General features: G+C 41.4%; 1 protein-coding gene across 3 annotated transcripts; it reads right to left on the bottom strand.

Moving 5' to 3' along the window:
• On the bottom strand, window positions 1–27949 carry UBXN2B (UBX domain protein 2B). Of its 3 annotated transcripts, none has more exons than XM_036338300.1 (9): window positions 27819–27949; window positions 23347–23450; window positions 21669–21819; window positions 19548–19631; window positions 18630–18739; window positions 16195–16332; window positions 12850–13011; window positions 9664–9788; window positions 1–137 (listed from the first exon to the last, which is right to left on the bottom strand). In XM_036338300.1, the coding sequence occupies exons 1-9, from the start codon at window positions 27897–27899 to the stop codon at window positions 106–108; spliced, it is 987 nt and encodes a 328-aa protein (XP_036194193.1). In that variant the 5' UTR covers window positions 27900–27949; the 3' UTR covers window positions 1–105. The 3 variants fall into 3 exon arrangements, with proteins under 3 accessions (XP_036194193.1, XP_036194191.1, XP_036194192.1); XM_036338298.1 differs by lacking the exon at window positions 1–137 and adding an exon at window positions 2676–3425; XM_036338299.1 differs by lacking the exon at window positions 1–137 and having other exon boundaries at window positions 6868–9788.

Here is a 27949-nt window from a genome sequence, read left to right as displayed (position 1 = left end):
AAAAAAATACATACAGTTTGTGAATCATCGGTGGTCCTGTGCATCTGAGGTGAGATCAAATGAATGCATGCCAAGCACTCACTGAGGCAAGGCGTGGCATGCAATTTAATCTAGCTTCTCTGCTATTTTCCTTATATCTAAAACAAAAGGATTATGGTGTCTCAGGTATAATTCTGCATTAAAGTAACTTCTTATTTGGAGGACTGCACATAGAGAACTCCTGGTCATTTATAATTGTAAGCTCTGGTGCCATTTTCAATGTCAAATGTACTTAAGATTTGTGCTTATGTTTTAAAAATGAAATCTATGCAAATTAAAGAAGTACTAGTTGAGTATGTTAACACACATAAAAGGTTGCTATTAAGGAATATCAAAATTAGGAGAACTATATAACATCATTACGTTTCTGAAAAATAAGAACATTGAAACTCATAGATGTTTGCAGATATCCTTGTCTGTTTAAAGGTTATTTGGAAATCGGTTACTCCAGGTCATTTCTGCCTTCTTTGCTTGCGTGGAAGATTGGGCAACGGTGTTAATTTAGAAAACAAGAACAATATCTAATCACTAGTGAGAATTTTCTTCATAAGTTCAGCCAAATTGAGAGTGCAGCCAAAGTCAACATCTCCTCAAACTAGTGTGATTTCAAAGGCACGAGTGGTAGGTGATTAAACCTCCATTATCATCTTTCTGTGGCTTTTTAGTTCACAAAAGTGTTTACATATATTTTAGCATACTCCCAATTTACTGTGATTAAATTTCAATAAATCAACGTTCACTTTTGGGGGTTATCAGAATTCAAGTAAATAAATGATGAGGTATTATAAAATAAAATTGTAATTATAAACAATCAGATTACATGATGAATGACCGGCATACTTTTCTGAGTAATCAAATACTGCAGAACTTACCAGGTTGAGTCTCCATCATGTCTTCATAGAACAGTGTTCTTCCTTACCCCTACACTTCTAGACTCACAGCACCTTCCTTCTTACTGAGACCCAGACAATCCAGGCATTTCACATACTGTTAGCATCCCAGGAGGGCATTCCTTAGCCCTCTTCACCCACCTTCCACCATTGGCAACTACCAGGACCATTCACTTACAGGTATAGGTGCTACCATGCCTGGAAATGAGCCAAAGCTGCCACTTCTACAACACTTCTCTGCTTCTTCCTTTACAACCCAATCAAAATGTACAAATATTTTCTACCGCCATTATTTACTTTGTTGGCACTATTCGGAATCTCCCATTTTTAAAACACAAATGTAGCCTTGGCCGATGTGTACAGTGGTTAGAGCACTGGCCAGCACACTGCAGGGTTGCAAGTTTGATCCCTGGTTGGGGTGTATGCGGGAGGCAACCAATCCATGTGTCTCTCTCACAAAGATGTTTCTCCCGCCTTCCCCCGCTCCCTCTCTTCCACTCCCTCTAAAAAAAAAAAAAAAAAAAAAAAAAAATCAAAGGAAAAAATAATCCTCAGGATTAACAAAAACAAAAAATACACGAATGCATATATTCCAATGCTCAGAAGGTCCCATTCTTAAGTCATTGACTTACTACTTTTAACCATTTACTCAGTGACTCCTACGTTGAAGATACTGCTCTAGGCTCTAAGGATATAGCAGGGATAAGAAAACCCAAAACTCTCACAAACTCTCATTCTGAGAATCTCGGTGATCAGGTTTAAAACGTATATTGGGACTCACAAAATGGAGGCCGCCCCACATCACAAATCTAACCCCAAGTCGGCTGCATTTATGGGAAAGACCTCTCAAGGAAACCTAATCTCCACCAACCACAATCCTCGACCTCAGCTTTAGCTAGCTCACCTTGCCCTAGAAACAGGACCTCCTAGCTTTACTAGGACATTCTTGCCCTCCTAGCCAATCCTGCCCTGTGTCTGAGTTGCCTCTTCTAATGCTCTATAAAACTCACTTCTTGCCCCAAATTCTTTGTGAACAGTGCTCCACGCTTGTGAGGCACCATACCCCCCAATTCACGGCTTATTTTCCCCTTGAATAAAGGACATCACTGTGTTCCTAAATTGCTTTGGCACATGGCAGGAGGGAGGGACGGGAAAGATTGGCTCCGTGTGACTGAGAGAGACGTGGGGATGATTTCAGGTGGGGCATCAGGGAAGGGTCTCTGAAGAAATCACATTTACGCTTAGGTCAGAATGACAAACTGTGACACTGACCATAAGCAACAGGCTGCTGCCAATACAGGATTCTGCTCTTTGCAAACCCTCAATAAATGTGAAACTGAAGTAGTTATCGCTAAGATATGTGCTCCTTATTGTAAATAAATCACATAATGCTTCATATTAAAGAATATATAAAGTCAGATTAGTTTGCATTGCCCTAGAACACCTATGTAGACAATATTTCAAATAGTAACATCTTCTTACATCATAAATATTTAAAACAGGTCTCAATGGGAAAAAGATCTACTCTTGATGTTATCATTTTATATGATGCACATATAAAACATTTATTTGCATACAGTTTTACCACATTAATAAAAATGTTATGGGAATGTTAAACCTGACACTGATTTGTAGAAAGGAAAAGCATTTCTTCCCATAAGATTTTACTTCATCCTACCACCTACTATGCTCAGAAGTCAGGCCCAACAGAAGATTCCATGCTGCTGGGAGCAAGACTCCACTTGTACTCAACCATGCTCATGCTTTCACATTTACCCACTGATGTTCTGAATATCTGTACTTGTTGTTCCTCTTTAAATAACAGATTCTGATAGAAAATTCAAAATTATACTTTTTACTATTCCCGATCCTAGGATAAGAATAATAAAACCTGTTGACATTAAAAAAGACAAGCCCTGACCACTGTTCAAAAGTAACAACAAGCCCCAAATGGAGTCACTTGTGCTATGCAAGCCAAGACTTAACACCTAAGCTAACTGGGCTTCCACTTCACCCAGGAGTGTCTTCAGAACTAGTCAGTGTGAAGTGAAATCTTTCGGCCATCACCAATAAGGTCATCTGCCACATAGGCCTTTCCCCGCCCCTCAAAGGAATATAGAGGAAAGATCATCCAAACCTATAGGGAAGTTTTGTAAGAGTTTATTTGAGCCAAATTTTACAACATGCCTGGAAGCAAGATCTCAACAGACTGAGAAAATGCTCCAGAGAATGGTAGTTCTGCAGTCTCATTCATTCATGCACTTAAATTCAAAGAAAAAAACACAGGGAAGGAACATGAAGTCCATTGCTGGTACATTAGAGACAGGAGAAAACAAAGCGGGGAATTTCTAGGACTGGATAAAAGGCAAAATGGAGAAACACATACTTCTTCTACATTGGTGGGTAAAGGGTAGTAAATACTTAGCATTTATAACACATGGAGACAACAATGAGGGCTTCTGTGGTGTGCTCTGGTGGGCGCTTGTGCTCTGCAGTCTATAAAACGAAATTACTCTAACATTTCAAAGGTATGTTATCTTAGATTCATAAGAACAATGGACATGGCTCACTTAAGGTAAAGAATGGCTTTTGCTAAGAAAGTGATAGGCCTGGGCTGTGACTACTCTTTGTGACCTAGCCCGTTAGGAAGATGTGATCAGACCGCCCTGTGTGGTTACTTTAGGTCAGGCTTGTAGCCTGCCAAGTGGCCTCCTGAGCTTGTCAGGTTTACTACACAGCCCCTCATTTAGTTCACAGGAAGATGAAGTAATCTGCCACAGACCCTTTCTGACCCCCATAGATATGTTACCTAGACCTGAAATAACTTTTTTTGTCCGTGCCTTGCCTTTAAAAACCTGCCCCTTTCTATAGCCCTGGATGCTGCCTGATTCATGAAAAGCTCAATGAAGCCCATCAGATTTTCAATTTTACTCCACTGAATTTTTTGCATCACTGATCAGGGACAAAAACTCAAGGGGAAAACATGACGCACTTTATCAACAATATATGTTGTGACAGGTTTTCAGAAATCCACGGTGGCAAAAATTTGCACCTTTATTTTTGTGGGATAAAAATAGAAACAGTAATGGGAAATTAAGATAACATTGCTCCAATTCAGGGTCTTCTCTGCCCATTAAAAGCTGTACCACAGGAAATGTTACTCATCCTTAAAAGACTCTATTAAGCCACTCAAATAAAACTACAAATCAAGAAAAATTTGAAAAGGATTTTCAATGAGTTTCAGTGAGAACATTCTTTATTGGTCAGCAAACACTTAAAAACTTTTTGATTACACACATCATGCAAAACAACTGACTTCACACATGGTTGTCTAATTGTGACATATTCTCCTTTGAGATGATTATAGATTTTAAAAGTTACAGTGACTGTAGTAAGTTAAAAAAAATCAGGAAAATGATTCTAAATGAAGCAAAATACTATGTAGTTCATGGAAAAGTCTTGTTCATCCTTTCTAGATGTTTAATTTTCTCTCCTAATGAAAATCTGTATATTTTTGAAGACTATTATATACAAAACTGGCAGCTGTTTTATATGTGCGAGGCACTCTACATAACTGATAAAAAGAAATTGCAAGGCCCTAACCGGTTTGGCTCAGTGGATAGAGCGTCGGCCTGCGGACTGAAGGTTCCCAGGTTCGATTCTGGTCAAGGGCATGTACCTTGGTTGAGGGCACATTCCCAGTAGGGGGTGTGCAGGAGGCAGCTGATGGATGCTTCTCTCTCATCGATGTTTCTAACTCTCTATCCCTCTCCCTTCCTCTCTGTTAAAAAAAAAAAAAAAAAAAATCAATAAAATATATTATAAAAAAAAGAAATTGCAAGAATAAAATTTCAAATATTACAGGGTCTTGTTAATTTCCCCCTGGTTTTGGTAATCCAAAACAGGAAAATGCCCCTTTATTTAAAATGCTCATTTGTTTCAATAGATTATTTCCTTAGAAAGATGATTTTGCTCCTGAGACAGTGTAGTGTATCCCTGGACATCTTTTTGAACTAAGAGTGCTTCTTTGAACTAAGAATGCTTCTTTGAACTATTATTTATATATTCTCCAAGTTGTTTTCAATGAGTGGAAAGAAACAGGGCTTCCTATTCTGAGGGGAAAACAGGAATAATCTTCTTACTCTATGTATGACACTCAGAAAAAGTTTTCTTTGTGGTGGTGGGATCAACACTTCTATCTGTGGAATTTCCGGTAGCACTCTCAGTATTAGAACCCCTAATACAGGCAAATTCACAGCCTTAAAATAACCAGAGCCCCCACCTGGTCAGTATGGCCAAGTGGTTGAGCGTGAACTATGAACCAGGAGTTCACATTCGCTTCCTGGTCAGGGCACATGCCGAGGTTGCGGGCAATCCCCTGTAGGAGCGTGCAGGAGGCAGTTGATCAATGATATTTCTCTCTCCTTGATGTTTCTATCTCTCTCTCCCTTTTTCTCTAAGAATCAATAAAAACATATTAAAAATAAGTAAATATCCAGAGCCCCCTGAGAAAAGTGAATTCCAAATCTCCTATTGGCACATCAAGTCAACTGGCAGCGAATTGGCACAGAAGACATTTTTAGATCCCTGAAAGTGGGGTGCTGCCACAGCAAACACCTGAAAATACAGAATGGCTTTGAATTTGGGCAGTGACTAGAGCAGGGGTGGGCAAACTTTTTGACTCGAGGGCCACAATGGGTTCTTAAACTGGACCGGAGGGCCGGAACAAAAGCATGGATGGAGTGTTTGTGTGAACTAATATAAATTCAAAGTAAACATCATTACATAAAAGGGTACGGTCTTTTTTTTCAATAGTTTTATTCATTTCAAACGGGCCGGATCCGGCCCGCAGGCCGTAGTTTGCCCACGGCTGGACTAGAGGATGAGAGAAGTTTTAGGAGTATGACAGAAAAAGTCAAGATTTCCTTGAACACTGTTAGTAGATATATGGATGAATGCTAGTGAGGGCTCAAAGGAGGTAAGCAGCATGGTAGAGAATGGGTAAACTATCATGGAGAATATCTAAATTGTCATGAGAAATAAGGACATTAAAGGTACTGCCAGTGAGGGCTCAGAAGGAAATGAGGACCATGCTGTTGGAAACTAAAGAAAGAGAGACTAGAGTTATATGCTAGCAAAATCTTAGCTGAAGTGTGTCCTGCGGTAATGTGGAAAGCATAACTTTTAAATGATAGACTTAATATATTTAGCTAAAGAGATTTCTAAGCAAAGCGTGGAGGATGCAGTCGGCTTTCTTCTTGCGAATTATAAAACTAGAGGCCCGGTGCACGAATTCGTGCATGAGTGGGGTCTCTCGGCCTGGCCCACAATCAAGGCCTATGGGGGGGGTGGGGCGGGGCAGCCATCTGGGGGAAGGGACCCTGTGAGGTTGCCCGGCCAGCCCCCCGATTGGAGCCTATGGGGGGGCGGAAGAGGTGGCCAGCAGGGGCAAGGGACCGTGGCAGGTTGGCTGCGGGAGCACACTGACCACCAGGGGGCAGCTCCTGCGTTAAGCATCTGCCCACTGGTAGTCAGTGGGCATCAGAGCAACTGGTTGACTATTCGTTCCGGTCGCTCGGTTGTAACTGTCACTTAGGCATATATATATACATATGTATATATATGTATATATATGTATATATATATAGGAGGAGACAGATAAATTGAGAGAACAACTGTTAAATAAATATAAAGAAAATAGGACTTGATAACTTGGAAATTCTCAGCCTACTCAGATGGAAAAAAGACATTAAAATGAAGAGATTCAGGCCTGGCTGGTGTGGCTTATTGGTTAAGCACTGACTCATGCACCAAGAGAACATTGGTTTCATTCCCGGTCAGGGCACATGCCAGGGTTGTGAGCTCGATCCCTAGTAGGGAGCATGTGGGAGGCAGCCAATCTATGCTTCTTTCTCATTGATGTTTCTATCTCTCTATCCCTTTCCCTTCCTTTACCTCTAAAATCAATAAAAACATTTTTTTTTTTTTAAATGAAGAGATTCAGGAAAGCCTACTCTAGGGAAAGAGATAAGGGGATAGTTGTACAACTTTTGCTAATACTCAAGAAAGATAAAAAAGGCCTGAGTATTTAGTCACACAAAAGATTCTTTGAAGGGATTAGGGTATGACTTACAGACCCTCCAGCCATCTCAGAAAAAGTCAGAAAGAGTTAGGGATTACCCAGGAAAAATATGTGGAGGAGCCTCTGGTCTACAGTGAATCCCCATAACATAAACAGAAGATCCACATGTTTTTTGAGAATGTTATACCAGCAGACATGGCCATCTTAAATGGAAAGGTATAGAGAGTGTGTGAAATGAGAGATGATCAGACCTCCCAGAATTCCACAGGTAAGAAATAAGTTGACAAAACTACTCAGCTGCACACATGTGCTGCCTTTCATGAAGAAGTTCTGACTCTGAAAGGATGTCCTCTAGGACAGTGGTCGGCAAACTGCAGCCCCTTGAGTGTGGCTCTTCCACAAAATACCACGTGTAGGCGCGCACATACAGTGCGATTGAAACTTCGTGGCCACACTCAAGGGGCCAAAGAGCCGCATGCGGCTCGCGAGCCGCAGTGTGCCGACCACTGCTCTAGGATATCCACAAGCCTGGAGAATGGTGCTGCCAGCCACAGAAGACTATGCCCGGGCTTTGAAACCGAACGGAGTGCCTGGCTGATTTTCTAAATTGCCTGGCACTGGTGGCTCCTTTTTTCATTCCGTTTTCTGATTCTTTGAACAGGAATGTCCATCACTGTTATTCTACGCCTTCCTATCTTCATATTTGGGAGAAGACAACTGGTTCTAGGTTCACAGACGGAGAGAAAGTATCTTTCAGGAATCACACCCAAATCCTTACTCATACCTATCTTAGATGATTAAACTGAGATTTGGAATTTTTGAGAGGGTGAAATTCAGATAAGATATTGCATTTGAAGTTGATGCTGTAATAGTCTGAGGCTTTTGAGCACCTCTGGATGGGGTAACTTTATTTGGGATGGATGTGAACTTTTAGGTGGGAGTAAACTGTGGTAGGTAGAATGGCCCCACAAAATGCTCATGTTCTAATGCTCAAATGTGTCCATTTTGCAGATGTAATTATAGTAAGCATTTTGAGAGATTATCCTGGATTATCTAGGAAAACAAAATATAATCACAAGGATCCTTGTAAGACAAAAGCAGAATTAAAGTTGGGACTAAAAGAGGTAAGAACAGAAGCAGAGACTGGAGGGATACAGCCATAAGTGAGGGGATGCCAGCAGCCTCTACAAGTTGGAAGAGGCAAAGAACAGATTCACCCCTGGAGCCTCCAGAAGGAATCTGAGATGCTACTTTACATGGTAAAAGGGACTTTAAAGATGTGGTTAAGGTTACTATAGACCTTAAGATGAGGAGATAATCCTGGATTACCTAGTGGGCCCAATGTAATCACATGAGTCCTTAAAAGCAGAGAACCTTTCCTGGCCGTTGTCATAGAAATATGATGACAGAACCGTCAGAAAGATACAATGTTGCTGGCTTTGAAGATGGGAACAGAGGGCCACAGGCCTACCAATGCAAGTGGCCTCCAGAAGTTGAAAAGGCCAGGAAATGCTTCTTCCAGAGTCTCCCGAAAGAATGCAGTCCTGTCAGCACCTAACTTTAGCCCAGTGACACTAGTTTAACCTATAGAATTAGAGGATAATAAATCTCCGCTGTCATGAGCCACTAAGTTTACAGTAACTTGTTATAGCAGCAATAGAAAACTAACCAGGAGTGGGTGACCTAAGATGACGTGGTGTCTGGGAAGAAGAACAAGCTTTTCTATCATTCCTGATGTACCTGCCTCACTCAGGAAATACCTGGCTTCAGCAGGAATGCAAACCTTTCCACTGGTCTTTCTTCAGATCCATTGGGCCTGACAGAACTGACATTCCTGTATTTCTATACTAGTTTTGTTCTGAAGTAGAAAACATTCTGGCTTTGACACTGAGAACAGTTTAGTATCTATAGTGGGCCCCTAGAAACATGTGTTGACTGAATAAATGAATGTGATCAAGGCAAGCTCTGGGAGGGACTATAATTCCTCTTTTTTAAAGTGCTGTTTACCACATCTCAAGAATAGCTGACCTTTATGTTTGTTTCAAGTTTATAATGTTCACAGTTCCATAAAATACAAGGTTGAACAGTAATATAGCTAAGTCAGTAAGTAAAAAGGATGTATAATATCTTAATAGGAGAAATAATCATTGCATGATCAAAGTATTTCAAAATCAGAATAAAGATACTCTTTAGTATATATTATAGATAAATTTTCAAAACATTTGATCAGAAAATTCCTTAATGGCTTTTGATCAATGCATCATCAAGAAACTTTACTGCAAATTTTACCAAATTTATCAAAATGGAATTGTGTTAATTTTCTCTGCCAACAAATGTTGTTACATGAACTCTGGGCATATAACAAATTGGTTTGTGGATATTTAAAAGCTATCAACATAAACCAGCCCTACAAATAATAATTCAAAGACATTTATCTCAAGATCTACTCCTAGTCCAAATTCACCTATACTAAGGCTGGAGGATAAAATAAAAATAAAACCAAAATGCATCTGTATAAATTATAAAAACAATTTGGTACTTGTATAAGTTAAGTTTTCCTTATTAATATGGCACATCATCTCTCCTTTGTGTTACAACATGAATAGGAGCAGCATTATTTCAGTTGCTGGAGAATCACAGTGTTAATAATACCTGCTTCTTGTAGTGTCAGGCTTTCATCGGTTAGCTCTCTGCTTGGAAATGAAGTTATAAGAATAAAGTCAAGATTTGCAAATTCAGGACGGGACTGTATAATGAAGTCCCGAACATCCAGGATCCTGAGAAATAAGACAAAAATAATTTGTGATACAGAAATCTTATTACCATGTAAGCTTTTATCTAAAATTAGATAATAATAAAAATCACACAATTCTAATCCTTATTTAAATGTGTTGTAATTTTCTTTAATTTACACTACTTCAATGGATGGATTTATTTTAGCTATAAGACACAATATGAGGATTAACTTTGGAGTGTACCTAGTATCTACTTTTACTGTAAAAAAGAGACAATCTTCAGATGAGTTGTGCACAAAATAAATGCCAACCATGTTATTATAATGAAAAGTGCAGGCCCTACTTTTATCAGAGTATAAAATATTTTAGCAGTGCTCGATCCAGAAAAAGAAAGGTACCTCAAATTGGCCTCTGTCAAAGTGAGTCTGAAACTATGAAAAGTGTAAGTCATAAGAATAGTTTTTAAACATTACTTTCACACAGGGCTTCTGGTCAAGATGGTGGCATCAGTAAATGCCATACTCACATTCTCCTACAACTACATCAAAACTATAACTACAGAACAACCACAATTCAGAACCAACTGAAATCTAGCTGAACAGAAGTCCTACAATGAGAATATAAAGAAGTCACATTGAGACTGGCAGGAAAGGCGGAGACGCAGAATGGGGCTGGTCCCACACTCATATGTGGCAAATAAAAGTGGGAGGGATATCTTGGCTGCGGCAGCCCCCCTGAGGAGTGAAGGGACCCAGCTCCAAATCAGGTCCTCCAGCCCAGGGTTCCAATGCTGAGAAGTCCCCATACCTTCTGGCTATATAGACACCAGTGGGGATTGTGGATGCGTGAGACAGAGGGCTTCTGGAGTCCCAGGCAGGAGAGAGAGAAACATCAATTTGTTGTTCACTTATTTATGCATTCACTGGTTGTTTCTTTTTTTTTTTTTTTTTTAAATATATTTTATTGATTTTTTACAGAGAGGAAGGGAGAGAGACAGAGAGCCAGAAACATCGATGAGAGAGAAACATCGATCAGCCGCCTCCCGCACATCTCCCACCGGGGATATGCTCGCAACCCAGGCACATGCCCTCGACCGGAATCGAACCTGGGACCCCTCAGTCCGCAGGCCGACGCTCTATCCACTGAGCCAAACCGGTTTTGGCCATTGGTTGATTCTTGTATGTGCCCTGGTGTAAGGGGATGAGGCTCTAACCAACTAAGGGCCACAGGCAGTTCCTCCCAAAGGGCCCGTGCATGGACTTACTTGAATGCACTTCCTCAGAGCTCCAGCACTGGGGCAGCTGCTTGAAAGCTACCAGGGACATACTGAGAAGAACTGACTTGTCTGACATGGGGTGGGGTGGCAGCAGGAAAAGAGCTGGAGGGGTAGTTTTTCCCCGGAGAAAAGTGCTGGCAGAGGCCATTGCTCCTTTCCTGAGCCCTCCCCCCATAGAACTGGCAGGTGACTGCCACATCTGAGTCTCCACCAAATTGGCTAACACTGCTAGTCCTGTCCTGGTGATTTCCTGAGACCAGCCCCACCCACTTTGTAGGCCCACCCAACTTACAGGCCTACCCAAGTGATTCCAGTGGCTTTTCCATACAGCCTGTCTTGGCTCATGCTTCACACATTCCTAAAATCTTTCAAATGAGTAGCATCTGGTTCTGGCATGCCCTTTACCTCTCACTAAGTGGCCCCAGGCCGGACACTGGTGGCACCCAGCCTTGGTCCACAGCTTGCCCTCTCCTGGGCACCTCCAAGCCCAGCACACGTAGCAGCCATCAGCAGACTGCTTTGTAACTCATTCCAGTTGGCCCCAGGCAAACACGGGGGGTGGCTAACCTTGGCCTGAACCTCCCAGGAGGTCCCACAGCCAGCACAACTGATGGGCAGCTTTAGATCACATAGAAGTAACACCCAACCACCTCCACAAGTGACAAACTCAAATGGCAGACTCAGCAGGCAACAGAGCTGCACTGAAGTAAGTCCTACTCTGTGGGTGGGTCCCTGCACAGCTGATACTCCATGGTGGTCCCAGCCAGTCCTCGCAGTCTATCAGCTGGGGGTAAATCCCTCCCATTGAGGTGCCAACAGCAATCAACTACAAGAGGAGGGTGTACACATAGGGGAGGCAACTGGACTGCCCATCTCAGGTGAAAATGAACGATAAAATGGCAATAAATACATATCCACCAATAATTGAACCTAAAAAACAAATGAACAAGCAGAACAGAAACAGACTCATAGATGCAGTGAACATTTTGACGGTTGCCAGATGAGAGGGGGAATGAGTGAAAAAGGTGAAGGGATTAAGAAGTACAAACTGGTAGTTACAGAATAGTCATGGGGATATACAGTATATAGCATAGGGAATATAGTCAATAATATTCTTATAACTATATATGGTGAGAAATGGGTATGAGATTTATCAGGATGATCACTTAGTAAATGATATATGTCTAATCACTGGATTGTACACCTGAAACTAAAATGATACTGTATATCAACTGTAATTGAAAAATAAAAAAATGATTTAAAGTAAAAAAAGAATTTCTTTCACATATACACAATACTCAACTTAGATCATAAATGTATCCCTGCAAAGGCACACAATAAACAAAAATAATCGTATTAGCACAAGTGTTAATTTACAAGTGAATGGTGAAATGGCATTTAAAATGGTTTATTTGAAGTACTTGACAAGCACAATTAAACTTTACAGTAAAAGTTTATATTACAAAGTTAACCCAATCAGTACTACCATAAATTTTTATATGAGTAAAGTCCAAATAAGGTTTTAATATTAAATTAAATCTGATTCCACTTTATGTGGTTTTAGCAACAGTGCAAAACTGCAGCTTTTAATGATTTTGTTTTTTTGAGTAGTACCTGGATTTGCATTACTATTTGGAGTTTACAAAGGATGTTTAATTACTAAGTATTTCACTTCTTACACATAGCTATTACCCTTGTAAAGTTTTTTTTTCCCCTTTGTCAAAAACTTACTGCATATCTAAAGAATTCCATATTCTTCATTACTCCAGTCACATTCAGTTTACACAGATCAGTAACCCTATGTGTGAGAGTAAACTAGAAGCTTACCTGTGTGTACTATTGAATCTTTGTATCAAACGACTCCCATCTGCCAGCCTGATTTGAATTTTTGTTGTTGGCATTGAATCATCAATCAGAACAGCTGCATTAAGTATTGACTTCTCCTCCTCTTCTGGGGAGGAAGGTGTACTGACAATTTCAGGGGTAAGGCTATGAAATAAGAATGAAAGAGTTAGAAAACAAATGCAAACACATAAGACATGTAACAAACTGAAGACAGTGGCATAACCACTGAGACTGATTCCTGACTCTCCAGCTAGCCCCTCCTCTGGCTTCTGGACTAGCAAGAACATGGCCCCTTTGGTCTCCTATACTTCTTCCAAGCTCTTTCATTATATTACAGTTATTTTGGACCCTATGATTTTGATTTAGTTTATCCAATCTCTTTAAAAAGCCTATTTGTGTACTCCTTCCTTCTTTATCCCTTTGAAATTTCATGGAACTGTTTAGCAAACACCGGCCTTTAGTCAGAAATCTGAGCAACTTTGAGTTAACATCAAAGAATGACTAAGAGCACAGACAGACTTGGTTTCAAATCGCAGCCATGTTTACTGTGTAAACTTAAGTAAATTAATCTCTTTGAATCCCAGCTCTGTCATTTGTAAAATGGAGGAAATATTGGGGTACAAAGGTACATTATACAGGCATATCTCAGAGATTCAGGTTTGGTTCCAGACCACCACAATAAAGCGAGTATCACAATAAAATGTGTAACACAGTAAGGCAAGTCGTAATCTTTTTTGCTGGTGAAGGGTCTTACCTTCAGTTTGTAAAAAAAATGCACCATCTATGAAGCTCAATAAACTAAAGTGCAATAATACAAGGTGTGCCTGTACCAGTAAGTCCTAGAACACTTTATCAAACAAAATCTAGTTGCTGGGCACTGAAGGATGTGCTTGGGTCTTTAAAAAAGGCAGGTTAATATATGTATTTGTATTTCCTACATGTCTCAGAAATCAGTCTCTAAAAATGATGGCATTGTAATTAGCTAGTTATTAATAACTAGAGGACCAGTGCACGAATTCGTGCATGGGTGGGTTTCCTCAGCCTGGCTGGCGATTCGGGCCTATCGGGGTGCCAGCCAGCCAGGGGGAGGGGCCACAAGAGGTTGGCCGGCTGGGGGGGGAGGGGCCATGGGAGGTTGGCTGGCCGGCTTGGGAGGTTGGCTATGGGAGCGCACTGACCACCAGGGGACAGCTCCTGCGTTGAGCGTCTGCCCTTTGGGGGTCAGTGCATGTCATAGCAACTGGTTGACCTGTCATTTTGGTAGTTCCGGTCGTTCGGTTGTAACGGTTGCTTAGGCTTTTATATATATAGACTAGAGACCCAGTACATAAAATTCATGCATGAGGTGGGTTCCCTCAGCCCAACCTGCACCCTCTCCAATCCGGGAGCCCTCAGGGGATGTCCTACTGATGGCTTAGGCCCACTCCCCGTGGTTTTCTGCTCTCTGCAGGGCCTGCTTGCCTGCTTGCCCGGTCGCTGCAGCAACCTGCAAGCAGGCCCTGCTGTCTGCTCTCTGAGGGGCCTGCTTACCAGCTAGCTGCCAGTGGGACTGAATGGACTGGAGGACTTCTGGGGGCAGGTCCAGCTGCGCCGCCTGCCTCTGCTCCTCCGGCGGAGCTGAGGGGCCTGGGCACTGCCATTTTGTGATGGAGTGATGGTCAATTTGCATATTCCCGCTTTATTAGATAGGCTAGGAATGCTGAAAAGCGAAGGCCAGACATTACAGGCATGTTCCCTGTAAAACACTGGGGAGAGAGGACTGGACATAGGGAAGATAGACGCATGCCCAGTAAAACTGGGATGACAAAGGAAAGGTATTTGCCAGTCAATCACACCTGGTGACAGAGATGGTTGGCCAGAATGAGTGTGGCCACTGCAAGTGCATGGAAATTTGGGATATATAATCCCCGAAACAAAGAAGCTCATTCTCTTATGCTCTTGGCACACTTGGCTTCCTTGCATTCTCCCATGTGGCCCACGACCATGTGGCCCCCTACACACAATGGACTAATGGACTGCAACTAGCTTGATACTGAACTGGACCCGACTCCAACATGGAACAAAAACTCTGGACCCTGGCTCTGATTTTAGCTTTACTGAAACCCCAGCTACACTCCTTCTATGACTGGACTAAGGGAAATGGGACTTTGGAAACTGAGTGGTGTAATTCCATAGAAATAAAGTTTCCTACTATATCTCGTCCTCCTGTGGAAGTCTCCAGAAATGCTCATTCCAGCGGTACCTCAATAACCCCACTCCCACTAGTGATGGGGGAGGATGAGGAACGTTTTTCTCCAATAACAAAAGCAGAAAATGATACAGAAATGGAGACTCAAGATATGAAAGACAAGGATAAAGAACGAATACTGAATTCTTTCCTATTTTGAGGAGAGGGGAATAGAGAACCAGTGTGCCCAATGCAAATGAAAAGAACTCGGAAGGGAAGGAATTATATGAAAAGGAATAAAACGTGCACAAAAGGGTATGTGGGACACATGACTGATGCATCAATTCCACAGGTCACCTGTAGTGATAATGTGGACAAATAGAGGATAACCTGTACTAACTTATTTTACAAGATTTATGAAGAGTCTTTTAAGCCAGGCTGTTATAAAGGAGTCCACTCATACACTATACCATGCACATTGGTTTCTAAATTATGCTCAGCAGAATCCAAGGGGTCCTTGGGAAATGTCTGAGATAATTCCTCCTTCTCTTACAACCAGAGGAACTCAGGTTTCATATGTGTTTTAAATACATATTGGGCTTCGTAACTTGAAGAAAGACTTTGGCTGCTTAAAATGTATTGAGAAAAACCAACTTAAGCACAATGCTTTGCTGCAAGAGCTCAGTGGCACCTAAGCATGCTTAAAGCTATGATCTAAGATATCTATTGTTTTATCTAATCAACAACCCCTTCCAATATCCCCCCCTTTGACACTATGTAATTAGATAGAGACAAGATGGTCTAATGGTAAAAGCACAGACTCTGGAGCCAGAGTTCCTGGTTTGAATCGTACATGCTCATCACTTCCCACCTCAATCAATGTGGGCAAAATACTGCATCTGCAAAAGGAGGGATAACAGGGTCCACAGGGAAAAGTGGCGTGAAGATTAAATGAGTTAATGTATGTAAAGTGCTCAGAGGGCCAAGAATGTGGTAACTGCTATGTAAGTATTAGCTACTAATATTGACACCAGATTTGCATATCTAATTCCATCAGCAAAGTTTTAGTTTTTACTTTCTAGATTATTTTGATATATTTTATTCCCAAAGGAAATTCATGTTGAACACACACAAGTATTTTTCTCATTTTAGGATTCTACCTTCCAAGTTTTTGTCCATCTCCACTAAAAGCCTTGAACTTCAATCTGGGTTTTATGTATTCTTGATCCTGATGATCCTCCATATCCAAGTTCACTTGGCCACCATGAACCAGTCGCTGAAGCTCTGGGGGAATTTCTCTTTTAAAAAAGGGAAAAAGGTTTTAGTTAACTTTTGGAAAAAAAAAGAAGAATCTATAGTGTTGATATTGATATAATCAAGTTGTGAGCTATACTGGAAAACCGCAATTTTTGCATAAATTTGTAATATAAACGTTTCTGTGATGATTGATATTTCTTTATCTATAGATATTTCTTTCTTGAAGTTGCATCACATCATTCCTTAGAGATTCTCAACATAGAGATTTTTTGTTGTCATAGTGATCTTGGAGTGCTTCTGATAAATTGCAAGGCAGCAATTCTTATCTAAATTAACACTAGGAAATTCCTATGAGGACATAACAGTTAATGCAGATACTTCTTTCCAAACTCCTGGAAGAGGTTTTCAAAATGATAGGGATATTTTTGATTGTTGTGTGGCTGCTGAGTGCTGCTGCCCAGTCAGGGCGGGGGATGAATGATGCTCTGACACGGGGGAGCCATCTTGCACAATGAAGACTTGTCTCGGGTTCCACAGAACCACTGAATACCCTGCCAGAGAGTCATATGATGACGAATGACACTGTTTATAATGTCTGAGCCTAAAACCCAAGGCTTAGGCTCTGTCTTACATATAAGCAAAACCTCAAAACCTGTTTTTGTGTGTGTACTGTTTTAATATGCTTTGCAATTTTCATCTTCCATATAAACGAGGGAAGACTGCAACTTCTTTTGTTTAGAACAAATCCCTGTCTGCACTGCCACTTATAGTAATGAAGTTGCCAACTTCCTATACCTCCCTATTCTGTTTTTATGCCTGTCACATTTATGTGAGAAGTGCTAGTCTGCACATAAGTGCAAATTATCTGGCTGCTTTGTTGTATCTTCTGGTGTGGTCATACTTGGGTATTTAGAAACTGAAATATGTATAATTTTATGGTGAATTACTTTCTTTTAGTCCCTCAATATTTGTAAGATAAAATTTACTTTAATTTTTTGGAAATAATATACATAGACTTATGAATTTTTCTTTGGAGATACTGAAGATGTATTACAAAATATTTGTTATAAAAAGGGAACAACAATTACATAGCTGACAATCACTGTCTGATATCAATCACTGCTTTCAAGGAGTTTTTTCTAAAACTATTCTTGATCATAATTTGTTTGAGAATATGGTGTGATTCAAATTTTTTAAAAAATTAGTATATCATACTGTGTGAACAGTAGCCTACAAAGTTTATACATTATTTTCACTTAACAAATTAGTTTTCATCTATAATACATTCGTCATCAATAAGTTCTTTTCTTCTACCATCTTGAAATAAGCATCAATTTCAACTGTACTGCTGATCTTCACTTAGCAGATGAACCCTTTCCCTACTCATCACTCCCATCTCTTCCCAGTGACTCTGCAGGGTTCCCAGTCCGAAGCATTGACTTAAACTATCATATACTGCCTCCCAGGTCAGCCTCCCACCTTTCTCAATGACTTCAGTATACTGCCTACAGCTTACAGCATTTCTTGCCTTTTTTTGATATCCTGACATTATCTCTGATGAATTCAAATTCAAAATTCATGCTAATTAATGTTCTAAAATACCCTTTCTCCAGAGTGTTCTTTCACTATCTCAACTCCAATGAGTTTCATCTCTACTCCACTTGGATATATTTCATCACTTGGAAAAGCCCTGTCTTCAGTTCCTGGGTGGAGTATAACCTCCTACTCCAGTCCCTTTACTGCTACTTAAATTTCCCAGTTCATCACCAATATCTCAGTAAAATATCTTATTCTTCAGTAAGGGCTAGTGAGCTATGATGTTCTTAAGGCGGGTCAGAGTACTGTATATTGGTTTACTTTCATAAATTATAACTTCAAACTAACCTTTTGAAATCTTCTGCCAGCAGTAATGCCACTTTAAAAGATTTCTAATATAAGCTGCTGAATTTCAGGCATACATGCAATGAGTCACCCTGTCAACAGTAAGCAGGACAGTGGCTTAGTGGATGGCAACTACATGCTAATCAATTAATTGATTATACTGAGGTGGTTCTTCTTAGAGTTGGGACCATAGATAGCTTCATCAGATTTTTAAAGGGACGATGTCTTACTGCTTTCCCACTCCCCACAGGTGAAAACAGTAACTTATAGACAATAATATGTCCTTTATATACTTAGAAATACCCTTCCCCCAGGAGTCACTTACATAATCCAATTCTTAGATACCAGTAGAGTCCTACTGAATGGCATTCTGCTTAAAAAACAAAAACAAAACAAAACAAACAAAACAAAAAACTCCCACCCTGAATAACAAATAGAACACAATAATACAGCTTACCCTCTTTTAACAGACTCCAGAAATTGAGCATTCACTGGATCATTGTACGGTCTCAATTCTCCATCATCTAAACTGAAACCATTGCTCCACAACTTAAGCAAAATCTGAACCTTTTGAGCACAGAAAAAAAAATAAAGATAAAGAAAATACAAAAATCTATTTGCATCAAACAATCTTAAGTTTTAAATGTAATTTTAAACAACTTACTTAGTTTAAAATATGGAGTTATTTGTACTCTCCTTATTCACAGTTAAAATAAAGACATACGTGAAACCATGTGTGTCTGCTAAGCAGATCTGTAGTTAGCTTAACAAATGGACCATGGCTGAAACACCAAAGGTCCCACAGGTCCCACACCTGGGCCCTGGCTTCAAGGCACAATTATTTCTAGTTCATTGAGAAAACAAAAGCAATGAGATCATTCAGCTGTACTCAGCACCCACCTTCTCCTTCCGTGTCCATATTTTCTAATACAGAACTTAAATATTCATTCCAAGGTGCAAGACAGAATTTCTAGGGACCCGCCAAGGCTAAACTACATGTTTAAAATAAAGTTATAACTCCGAAATTTCAAAAGGTAAATGAAATAATGACTTAGGTATTGCTATGTTTACAACTCTGCTCATTCTATGTCATAACTACACCATTTATAATAATCATCATCATACATATATAAGCTTATTTTACAGTGAATCATACAATTCTTTCAACAAATAGTTATGTATCTCTAAGTGCAAGGCACATTAGGGATACAAAAGATAAAATTTGAGACTGAAAACTTACAAATTAGGCCTTTTAATCTGCTTTACAAATTAAGAAAACAAAAAGATATTTATATTACCAACTTTTAATTTTAAAATAAACAGTAGTAACTAGAGGCAAATATTTATAATCTTTCACTTTGATTACTGTACCTACATCTTGCATCTGATTTTCTCCATAGATATATTCAGACTGTTTACAAATGGAATTACCCAATCTGTATCCTCCACCTGTAAAGGACTAAAATACAAAGCAAGTGAGTTAAAAATTCTGTAAGGCTCATTAAGCAGTATGTTGCAATAATCCTATATAATAAAGGCCTAATATGCAAATCAACCGAACGGCAGAACTACCGGTCACTATAACGCACTGACCACCAGGGGGCAGATGCTCAATGCAGGAGCTGCCCCTGGTGGTCAGTGTGCTCCCACAGGGGGAGCGCTGCTCAACCAGAAGCCAGGCTCACCGCTGGCGAGCACAGCGGTGGTGGCGGGAGCCTCTTCCACCTCCAAGGCAGTGCTAAGGAGAAGCAAGCCCAGCTTCTGACTGGTAAGCGCAGCAGCAGTGGCGGGAGCCTCTGCCACCTTCTCTGCAGGTGGGCGATAAGGAGTGAGGGGTCCCGATGGCGAGAGGGATGTCTGACTGCCGGCTTAGCCTGGGGGATCGGGCCTAAGCTGGCAGGCGGACATCCCCCCGAGGGGTCCCAGACTGTGAGAGGCCGCAGGCCGGGCTGAGGGACCCCACCATGTGCTTGAATCTTATGCACTGGGCCTCTAGTGTGTGATATATATTTTAAAACTAAATTAACTATAATTAGTCAAACCGGTTTATATTTTCCAGGAAAACAGCATATTAACATTAAAGTCTTATGTTACAACACAAGAGGTATATTCAAGTAAGAAGTTATGTTTTTTGCCCTGGCCAGTTGACTATGTGGTAGTTTAGGAAACCTCCCCAAATGATTTGACAAGAGAAATCAGGTTGGGAAATCTTAACTATGAGAACACTAGAGGTCGGATGCACAAAATTTGTGCAAGAGTAGGCCTTCCTTCCCTCAGCTGCTAGCACCAGCTTCCCTCCAGCACCCGGGACCCAGGCTTCCCTTGCAGCCCTGACTTTGTCTGGAAGGTTGTCCAGTCTAATTAGCATATTATGCTTTTATTATTATAGATATGGCAATTATACACAAAAATAAACTTTAGTATACCAATACTGCATCTAGAAAGTTTTGCAGAAACTGAAGAAGGTACAAAAATAATCCAATGAAAGAAAAAGAGCCTTTCAACATGGTGGAGCAATTCGTCCTCTGCACAAGTAGAAATAAGAATCTGGACTTAAACTTAATCAAAATCAACTCAAAATGGGTCACAGGTTTAAACGGAAAACTATAAAACTTTTCTAGATAACACAGAGAAAATCTTTGGGACCTACGGTTAGGTGAAGAGTTCTTAGACAAGATACTAAAAGTATAATTCATAAAAAAAAAAAAAAAAAAAAAAGATAAATTGGACTTCATCAAAATTTAAAACTTTGCTTTATAAAAAACCCTGGTATGAGAATGAAAAGACAAGCTACAGTCTAGGAGGAAATATACACACAAAAAAATAAAGAACTCTCAAACAATTTTGTTTATAACAAATAATCCAATTTGAAAATGGGTCAAAGTAAAGAAGAGACATTTTACTAAAGAGGAAAAATAAAGAGAGTGGCAAATAAGCACCCAAGAAGATGTTCAACATTATAGGCCATTAGGAAAATGCAAATAACATCATTAGCCATTAGGGTATTGGGGAAAACTGGGTGAAAGGTACACAACACCTTTCTGTATACCTTTTGCAAATTCCTGTGAGCATAACTATTTCAAAATAAAAAGGTAAATAGAGAAGTTGCATAGAAATGTAAGAAACTGCCTCAACTGTCAATCATCAATAGAAAGATTATAACCTTATAAAAATGAATCAAATATTTAAAGGAGAAATACACAGTTAGAAAAATAGTGTTATATAATAACATAACAAACTATAGCCCTGGGAGAGTAGCTCGTTGGTTGGAGTGTCTTCCTGAGATGCTAAGATTGCGGGTTCACACCACAGTCAGGGCATATACAAGATCAACCAATGAATGCATAACTAAGTGGGACAACAAATCTCTCTTTCTCTCTCTCTCCTCCCTCACTCCCTCTCTTCCTTCCTCTCTCTCTGAAATCAATTTTTAAAAAACCTATAGAGGAGATCAAATAGATAAGTAGCATCCTTAGTTTTGAAATTGAGCATTTACCTTAGTTTTGTCATCACCTGAAGCTCTTGTGGCTTCATGTAGAGGGACAGCCCCATGTTCCTTTGCCTCTTTGAAAAGTTCATTCACTATTTTCCCAGTTGAAGGTCGAACTAGATGCAATCCACTGTATTCATGCTCACTTGAATAGAACCTTTAAACATTACACTTTGTGAATAAAACTTAGAATACAGACATAAACTACTTTAAAGTAAAAAGCTAGTCTTAGAAAAATAACTTTAATGTAAAAAGAATAATTTATATGCCTTCCGTGAAAATATTTAATTTTAAAAATAGGATTAAGGAATAAATAGTGAATAGTTCATATCATTTCTCGTGGAGTTTGCAGAGATTCCTGTAGCAAGCTCAGCATGTAGCATGAGAACCGGCTTGGTTCTTCCTCCCTCATTCTTTGCAATCACTTATAAATGCGCTTTTGGAGTGTGGTGGGGAGAAGTGTTGGCAACCAGAAGCTAAGTCTTTTCCCTGAGGAATCTACAATCACTAGGGACTTCGTTAGTGAAGAGACCTTTAGAGAGAGTGAACACCTAGATCTAGACTGCAGAGCTACACATAGAGGGTTTACTCCTAAGAGTTCTCTGGACTAAAAAATTATAACCCTGTGTTAAAGGTAAATAATTTAGACCACAAACAAGTTTTTTAGTGTATTAACTATGTAAAAACTGATTTCTACTCACTCCAACTTCATAACGGTCTTCCAGAACATAAAGTTGCCTCTACATTAGTATCCTATTTTATCTTTTAAGATTTTTTCAATCAAGAATAACAGATAATATAACCTATGAAATATCAACATGGAGACTTCAAGTATAAGGTGACAATCAGAGCTCATGTTTTTAACTACCCATTCCCTCCAAATCAGTTTCAAATCTGCACTGAACTGACCCACAAAAAAAAAGTGGGCAAATTATATCAGTACTAGAGACAAAGAATGAAGGTCACCTTCAACACTTTCTCCAAAATTAGTATGTGCAAAACTGAACAGAGAGGGAAGGGCAGACCAGCTCTCAATTCACTGTAAGTGAAGAAAAAGCCCCCCTGGAGAACCAGTGGATACTAGCAAGCAGACCCTACTAATGGAAGCTAACATAAGGCTGGCTCACACAGCTGAGGGCAGGGGGGAAGTGGAGGTGGGGTTGCCCCCATCCTGCTAGAGCTCCAGGCAATACACTGAGGCCCAGGTTACCCCAAGCAGGAGCCACTGGAAGCTTTCCTGCCAAGCTTATACTGAGGGTCCACGTGCTACCATAGGTGGCTCTTTTTTCTTTTTTCTTTTCTCTTTTCAATTTTATTTTTAAATTACAGTTCATATTCAATATTATTTTGAATTAGTTTAAGGTGTATAGCATAGTGGTTAGATAATCATATACTTTACAAAGTGATCCCTCAATACCTCCAGTACCCATCTGGCACCATACATAGCTGGCTTGTAAGACAAGCGTTAGTATTAGGAGCTGTACAACAGAGAGGTAGCAATGAGAAAGGAAGATGAAGAGAAAGGGAGAGAAAATGATAAAGAAAGGAAGGGGTATTGGTGAGGAAGACCTCACTGAAAAACCTAGATAATGTTTATTTTTAAAAGATTTCAAGGCCATTTAAATAATTTGGGATTAGTGAACTAAAAAGGGATAAAATTTTTAAAAACAAGAGAAAAACTTACCTTTGAGGTGGTGTTCGTGGGCTTTTAAAGACTGAAGCTTTAGGTCTATCAGTTTTGGAAGATTTGCATTTCACTTCATCTTTGTACAATTCTGCCAAGGCCAACTATAAAATAACAGATTTGTTATACAGTGTAACACTAGAAATAAACTCTCCCACACAACTAGAAATTATGAGTAGAACATTAACTTGTAAGTGCACAGTAAAGAGCTCCAATGAAGGCCACTGCTTACTCTCTTTCAAAATAAAACCAATGCATACTCCTCTTTTATAAAACAAACCAAAATGCTGCAGATATTAGAATAAATTAAAATTATTATTTAATTCTTTTCAAATAACTATGCAACAGTTTAAAAAACAGTATTTGGTGACATCATTTTCAAAGCTGAACCTAAATTCTACAATCCTTTTAAAGATGTTTCACAACCTGCTCTCATCAGATGTCAAAAATTATTTCCTTTAGCTGTTCAAGTTTTCAAAATCCAAACACACAGAATAATTTCTAAAGTATTCTTTTTAAAAGCCTACCAGACATATTAAGTGTCAGAAAGTTTAGGAAATTAAGCTGCTGGAAAATGACAGACAATGAATTACATAAATGGTTTATATAACTTTTAGAAAGCAATACTACCAAATTATGCATTATAGATATATGGATGGCTATCTGCAAAATGAAATAAACAAAACACAGTTCTTGAAATTGGAATTTTAAATAGTTAACCAAATATTTCAGTATTAAGTTATTTTGTTCCCCCTTTTGATATTTTTGGACAACTCGAAAAACTTTCCTTAATGCCCTTGTGGTTATCTATCTATATAATAAAAGCTTAAGCAACCGCTATGGCAGAACGACCAGGATGACTGGTCACTATGATGCGCATTGATCACCAGGGGGCAGACGCTCGATGCAGGAGCTGCCCCCTGGTGGTCAGTGTGCTCCCACAGGGGGAACGCCGCTCAGCCAGAAGCCAGGCTCACAGCTGGCAAGCGCAGTGGAGGTGGCGAGAGCCTCTCCTGACTCGGTGGCAGCACTAAGGAGCAGCCAGCGAGATGAGCGGTAAGGAGCAACGAGCTGGCAGGCAGTAAGGAACGAGGGGTCCCGGACTGCAAGAGGAATGTCCAACTGCCAGCTTAGGCCTGGTCCCCCCTGGGGAGCAGGCCTAAGCCAGCAGGCAGACATCCCCCGAGTGGTCCTGGACTGTGAGAGGGCACAGGCCAGGCTGAGGGGCCCCCCACCACCACCACCACAGTGCACGAATTTCGTGCACCGGGCCTCTTAGTGTATGTATGTATGTGTGTGTGTGTGTATATGTGTCTGTGTGTGTGTATGCACCTAAGCGACCGCTACAATGGAACGACAAGAATGACCTGTTGCTATGATGCGCACTGACCACCAGGAGGCAGGCAGACAATGCAGGAGCTGCCCCCAGCCCGCAGGCCCCAATCGCCGATGGGGCTTGTCAGCCAACCTCCTGATCCCACCCCCTGGCTGGCAGGCCCCGATCACCTAATTGTGTCCAGGCCCCCAGGCTGGGACAGGGAACCAGGGGTGGGTGGCGGTGGACACGATCCCTTTCCTAAGGGGGCCGAGGGCTGGCTCCCTCCTCAGGGCTGGCAGCCAACCTCCCGGCCCCTCCCCCTGGCTGGAAGATCCTGCTCACCAGGTCGGGGCTGGGCCCTGGGCTGGGATGGGGAACCGGGGGTAGGTGGTGGCAGGTGGTGAGGGGAGGAGGAGGCGGGGAAGTGGGGAACCGCATGGTGGCGGCATGCAGGCAGCGAGGGAAGGAGGAGGCGGGGAGACAGGGAACCTAATCGGCCCTGATGTCTGGCCAGGCCTAGGGACCTCACCCATGCCCAAATTCATGCACCGGGCCTCTAGTTCAATTATAACTGGCATGGCCATAATCTTTGAGAGAAAGAAAAAACCAAAAACCAAGAAACAAAACAAAAACACACAAAAAACAGGTAAGGTACTCCTTCTAGAAACACAAGAGATAAGAAAACTACTTCCAGGGTTTCTTTCCTCTGAAGGAAAAGAACAGGGAATTGGGGCAAAGTTAGTTCTTTGAAGATTCTATTAATAAAATTTTAAAATATACACATTAGAAAACAGAAATGAATGGCTTTATTTTTCCTCCCTAAATTTTTACCCTCACTCTACCCAGATCAAACAGCTTTCATTTTTCTAACAGCAATTTTGCTACACATCCTAATTATAAAAGTGCTCTGTAATCAAAAAGAACTGAATTAAATCCTAACTTATGCTCTTATTGTGATGGTGGGCAAATTTTTTAACTTCTGTGAGAGCTCCCCTCATCTTTAAATGTCTATTAAAAAATTATCTTAAAGGGTTGTTTTATGGAATACATAGTGTATGTAAAGTGTAAGACAAGTGCTCCATTACTAGGAGATATTATTTAAAAATGTTTAATGATGATTATAGCAGTGTTTCATTTTCCCCAAGGTTTCTTTTCTTTCTGCAGTGCTGTTTGTATATCACCTACGCCCTTTCCCTACTTTATCCCTTAAAAACAACAACAACAAAAATGAGAGTGAGAGAGACACATAGACAGAGACAGAAACAGAGACAGACGCCGTGACTGACAACTTGGGCCCAAAGTTTTTGGGAATTTTACCTCCCTGAAATCTCTTCAAAAGAATATCCCTTTATGGATTTCCTCTGGAGCTGATTATATTATTTGGGCTCTATGAATTACTTTTATGTTCTTCCTCATAGCTCTCTTGTTTCTAAGTTAATATTAAACACTAGAGAGCCAGAGCACAAAATTTATGCACTGGAGGGGGGTTCCCTCAGCCCGGCCTACGCCCTCTCCCAGTCTGGGACCTCTCAGGGGATGTCCGCTTGCCTGCTTAGGCCCGATCTCCTGGGCAGCTGGCCTAAGCTGGCAGATGGACATCCCCCGAGGGTTCCCGGGCTGCCAGAGCGATGTCTGACTGCCAGCTTAGGCCTGATTTCCCAGGACTGCGAGAGGGTGCAGGCCGGGCTGAGGGGATCCCCGCCCCCTCCACCAAGTGCACGAATTTTCATGCACCGGCCTCTAGCTCATAAATAAATAAAACAAAAACCCTATCTTCTAATTGATGGTAGTAGCACTATCAGAATATCTGATCATTAATCATGTGTTAATCCACTGGATTATTGGTAAATTTGCCAAGAACCAGGTGATCAATGATCAATAACATCACCCCTAGCTTATAAATAAAGACACTGAGCATGAGAGAGGTTAAGTTCTCCTAAGGTCACCCAACGGCTAAGTGGCAGGACCAAGATGCTAACCGCAGTTGCCCTGACCGGAATCTCCATTTCCCCCAGCATCATCCCACGTTGCCTCTTGTGAGGGCGGTCTACAGGAGAAAGTAAGATAGACAATAGCTTTGCTAGTCCTCGATGCTCTTTACTCCTACTGAACTGACTTATGGGCACTGGTTCATCTCCTAACCTGACCTTACCATTCTCCAAGTCCTCATTTCATGCACTGCTTATTTTGGCACGCCATCATATGCCATCTTAAATGTTGCCCAAAATATATTCATATCTTATTTCTGTAAAAAAAAAAAAAAAAAAAAAAAAAGGTAGAAATGTCCTTTTCCATTGTATCCCTTTCAACGGTGTCCAGCACCAACCGTGGGTGTGATGCCCTATGCATGTACCTCAGCATCCCCAGAGCTCTGCTCCGTGGCAGGTGGTCAGCCTTTGTTCAGAGAAGTAGAGAAGGAAGGTGGGACTATAAAGTAACAGAACTTTTCTACCAAGGCTGTGCGTTCAGTGTCATTCATGCTTCATTAGGCAGCTCGCTATAGGCGGCCACTTGTTGGAGTTTATCAATGATCTCATAAGGAGGCCGAAAAATAAAAATTAAAAAAAGCTTAAAATGAGCCAAGTCGTGTTAAGCATCCGATAAAGGCAGAGTCCGGTGCAGCCTGTTGAGTAGCTGCCTCCCGTCCGCGTCCTAGAGCTTCGCGCCGTTTCCACGCCCCGTCTCCCAGGTGCAACGCTGCACAGGCTGCCACTCCCACCGCCAGGCTGGGCACCCCTGGGGGGAAAGCCTTCCGTTCCTCCCTTAAAAGGGAAAAGCCACCTGACCAGAAAGCACGGTTTCTGTCTATATTCAAGACAGAAACGGCCTCCGGGACGCAGATCCAGCCCGACACCTGTTACTCCTTTCTAAGCGCGCGCCGGTTTCCCCTCCGCACCGTCCGCCTCCCCTCCGCGGCCAGTGCCCCGCACCGCCCGCCGCGGACCCACTCAGCCGCCCCCACCACACGCCGCTCTGAAGGGAACGGGGCCTTCTCACTTTGCAAGTGGGGCGCAGGGGAAACGGACACTTGATCCCGCGAACACCCGCGGAAGCTGCGCCGCCCGAGTCCCAATGCGGTCCCCAGGTCGGCCTCCCACACGCCCCGCCCGCGGCCCCGCCCGCCGCCAGGCCCCGCCTCGGCCGCTCGCGGCACCTGCAAGTCCCGCGCGCTCGGGGGTCTCGGCCCAGAGGGTCGGTCCGGCTCCCCCGGCCCCGCATCGCCGCCTTCCGCCATCTTGGACCCGCTCGCAGGTGCCAGCGCCTGCGGAAGAGGTGCCTCCCGCA

This window comes from Myotis myotis, unplaced genomic scaffold (assembly GCF_014108235.1).
Source record: "Myotis myotis isolate mMyoMyo1 unplaced genomic scaffold, mMyoMyo1.p scaffold_m19_p_16, whole genome shotgun sequence".
NCBI lineage: Eukaryota > Metazoa > Chordata > Mammalia > Chiroptera > Vespertilionidae > Myotis > Myotis myotis.
This window is presented reverse-complemented; position numbering and strand designations above follow the sequence as displayed.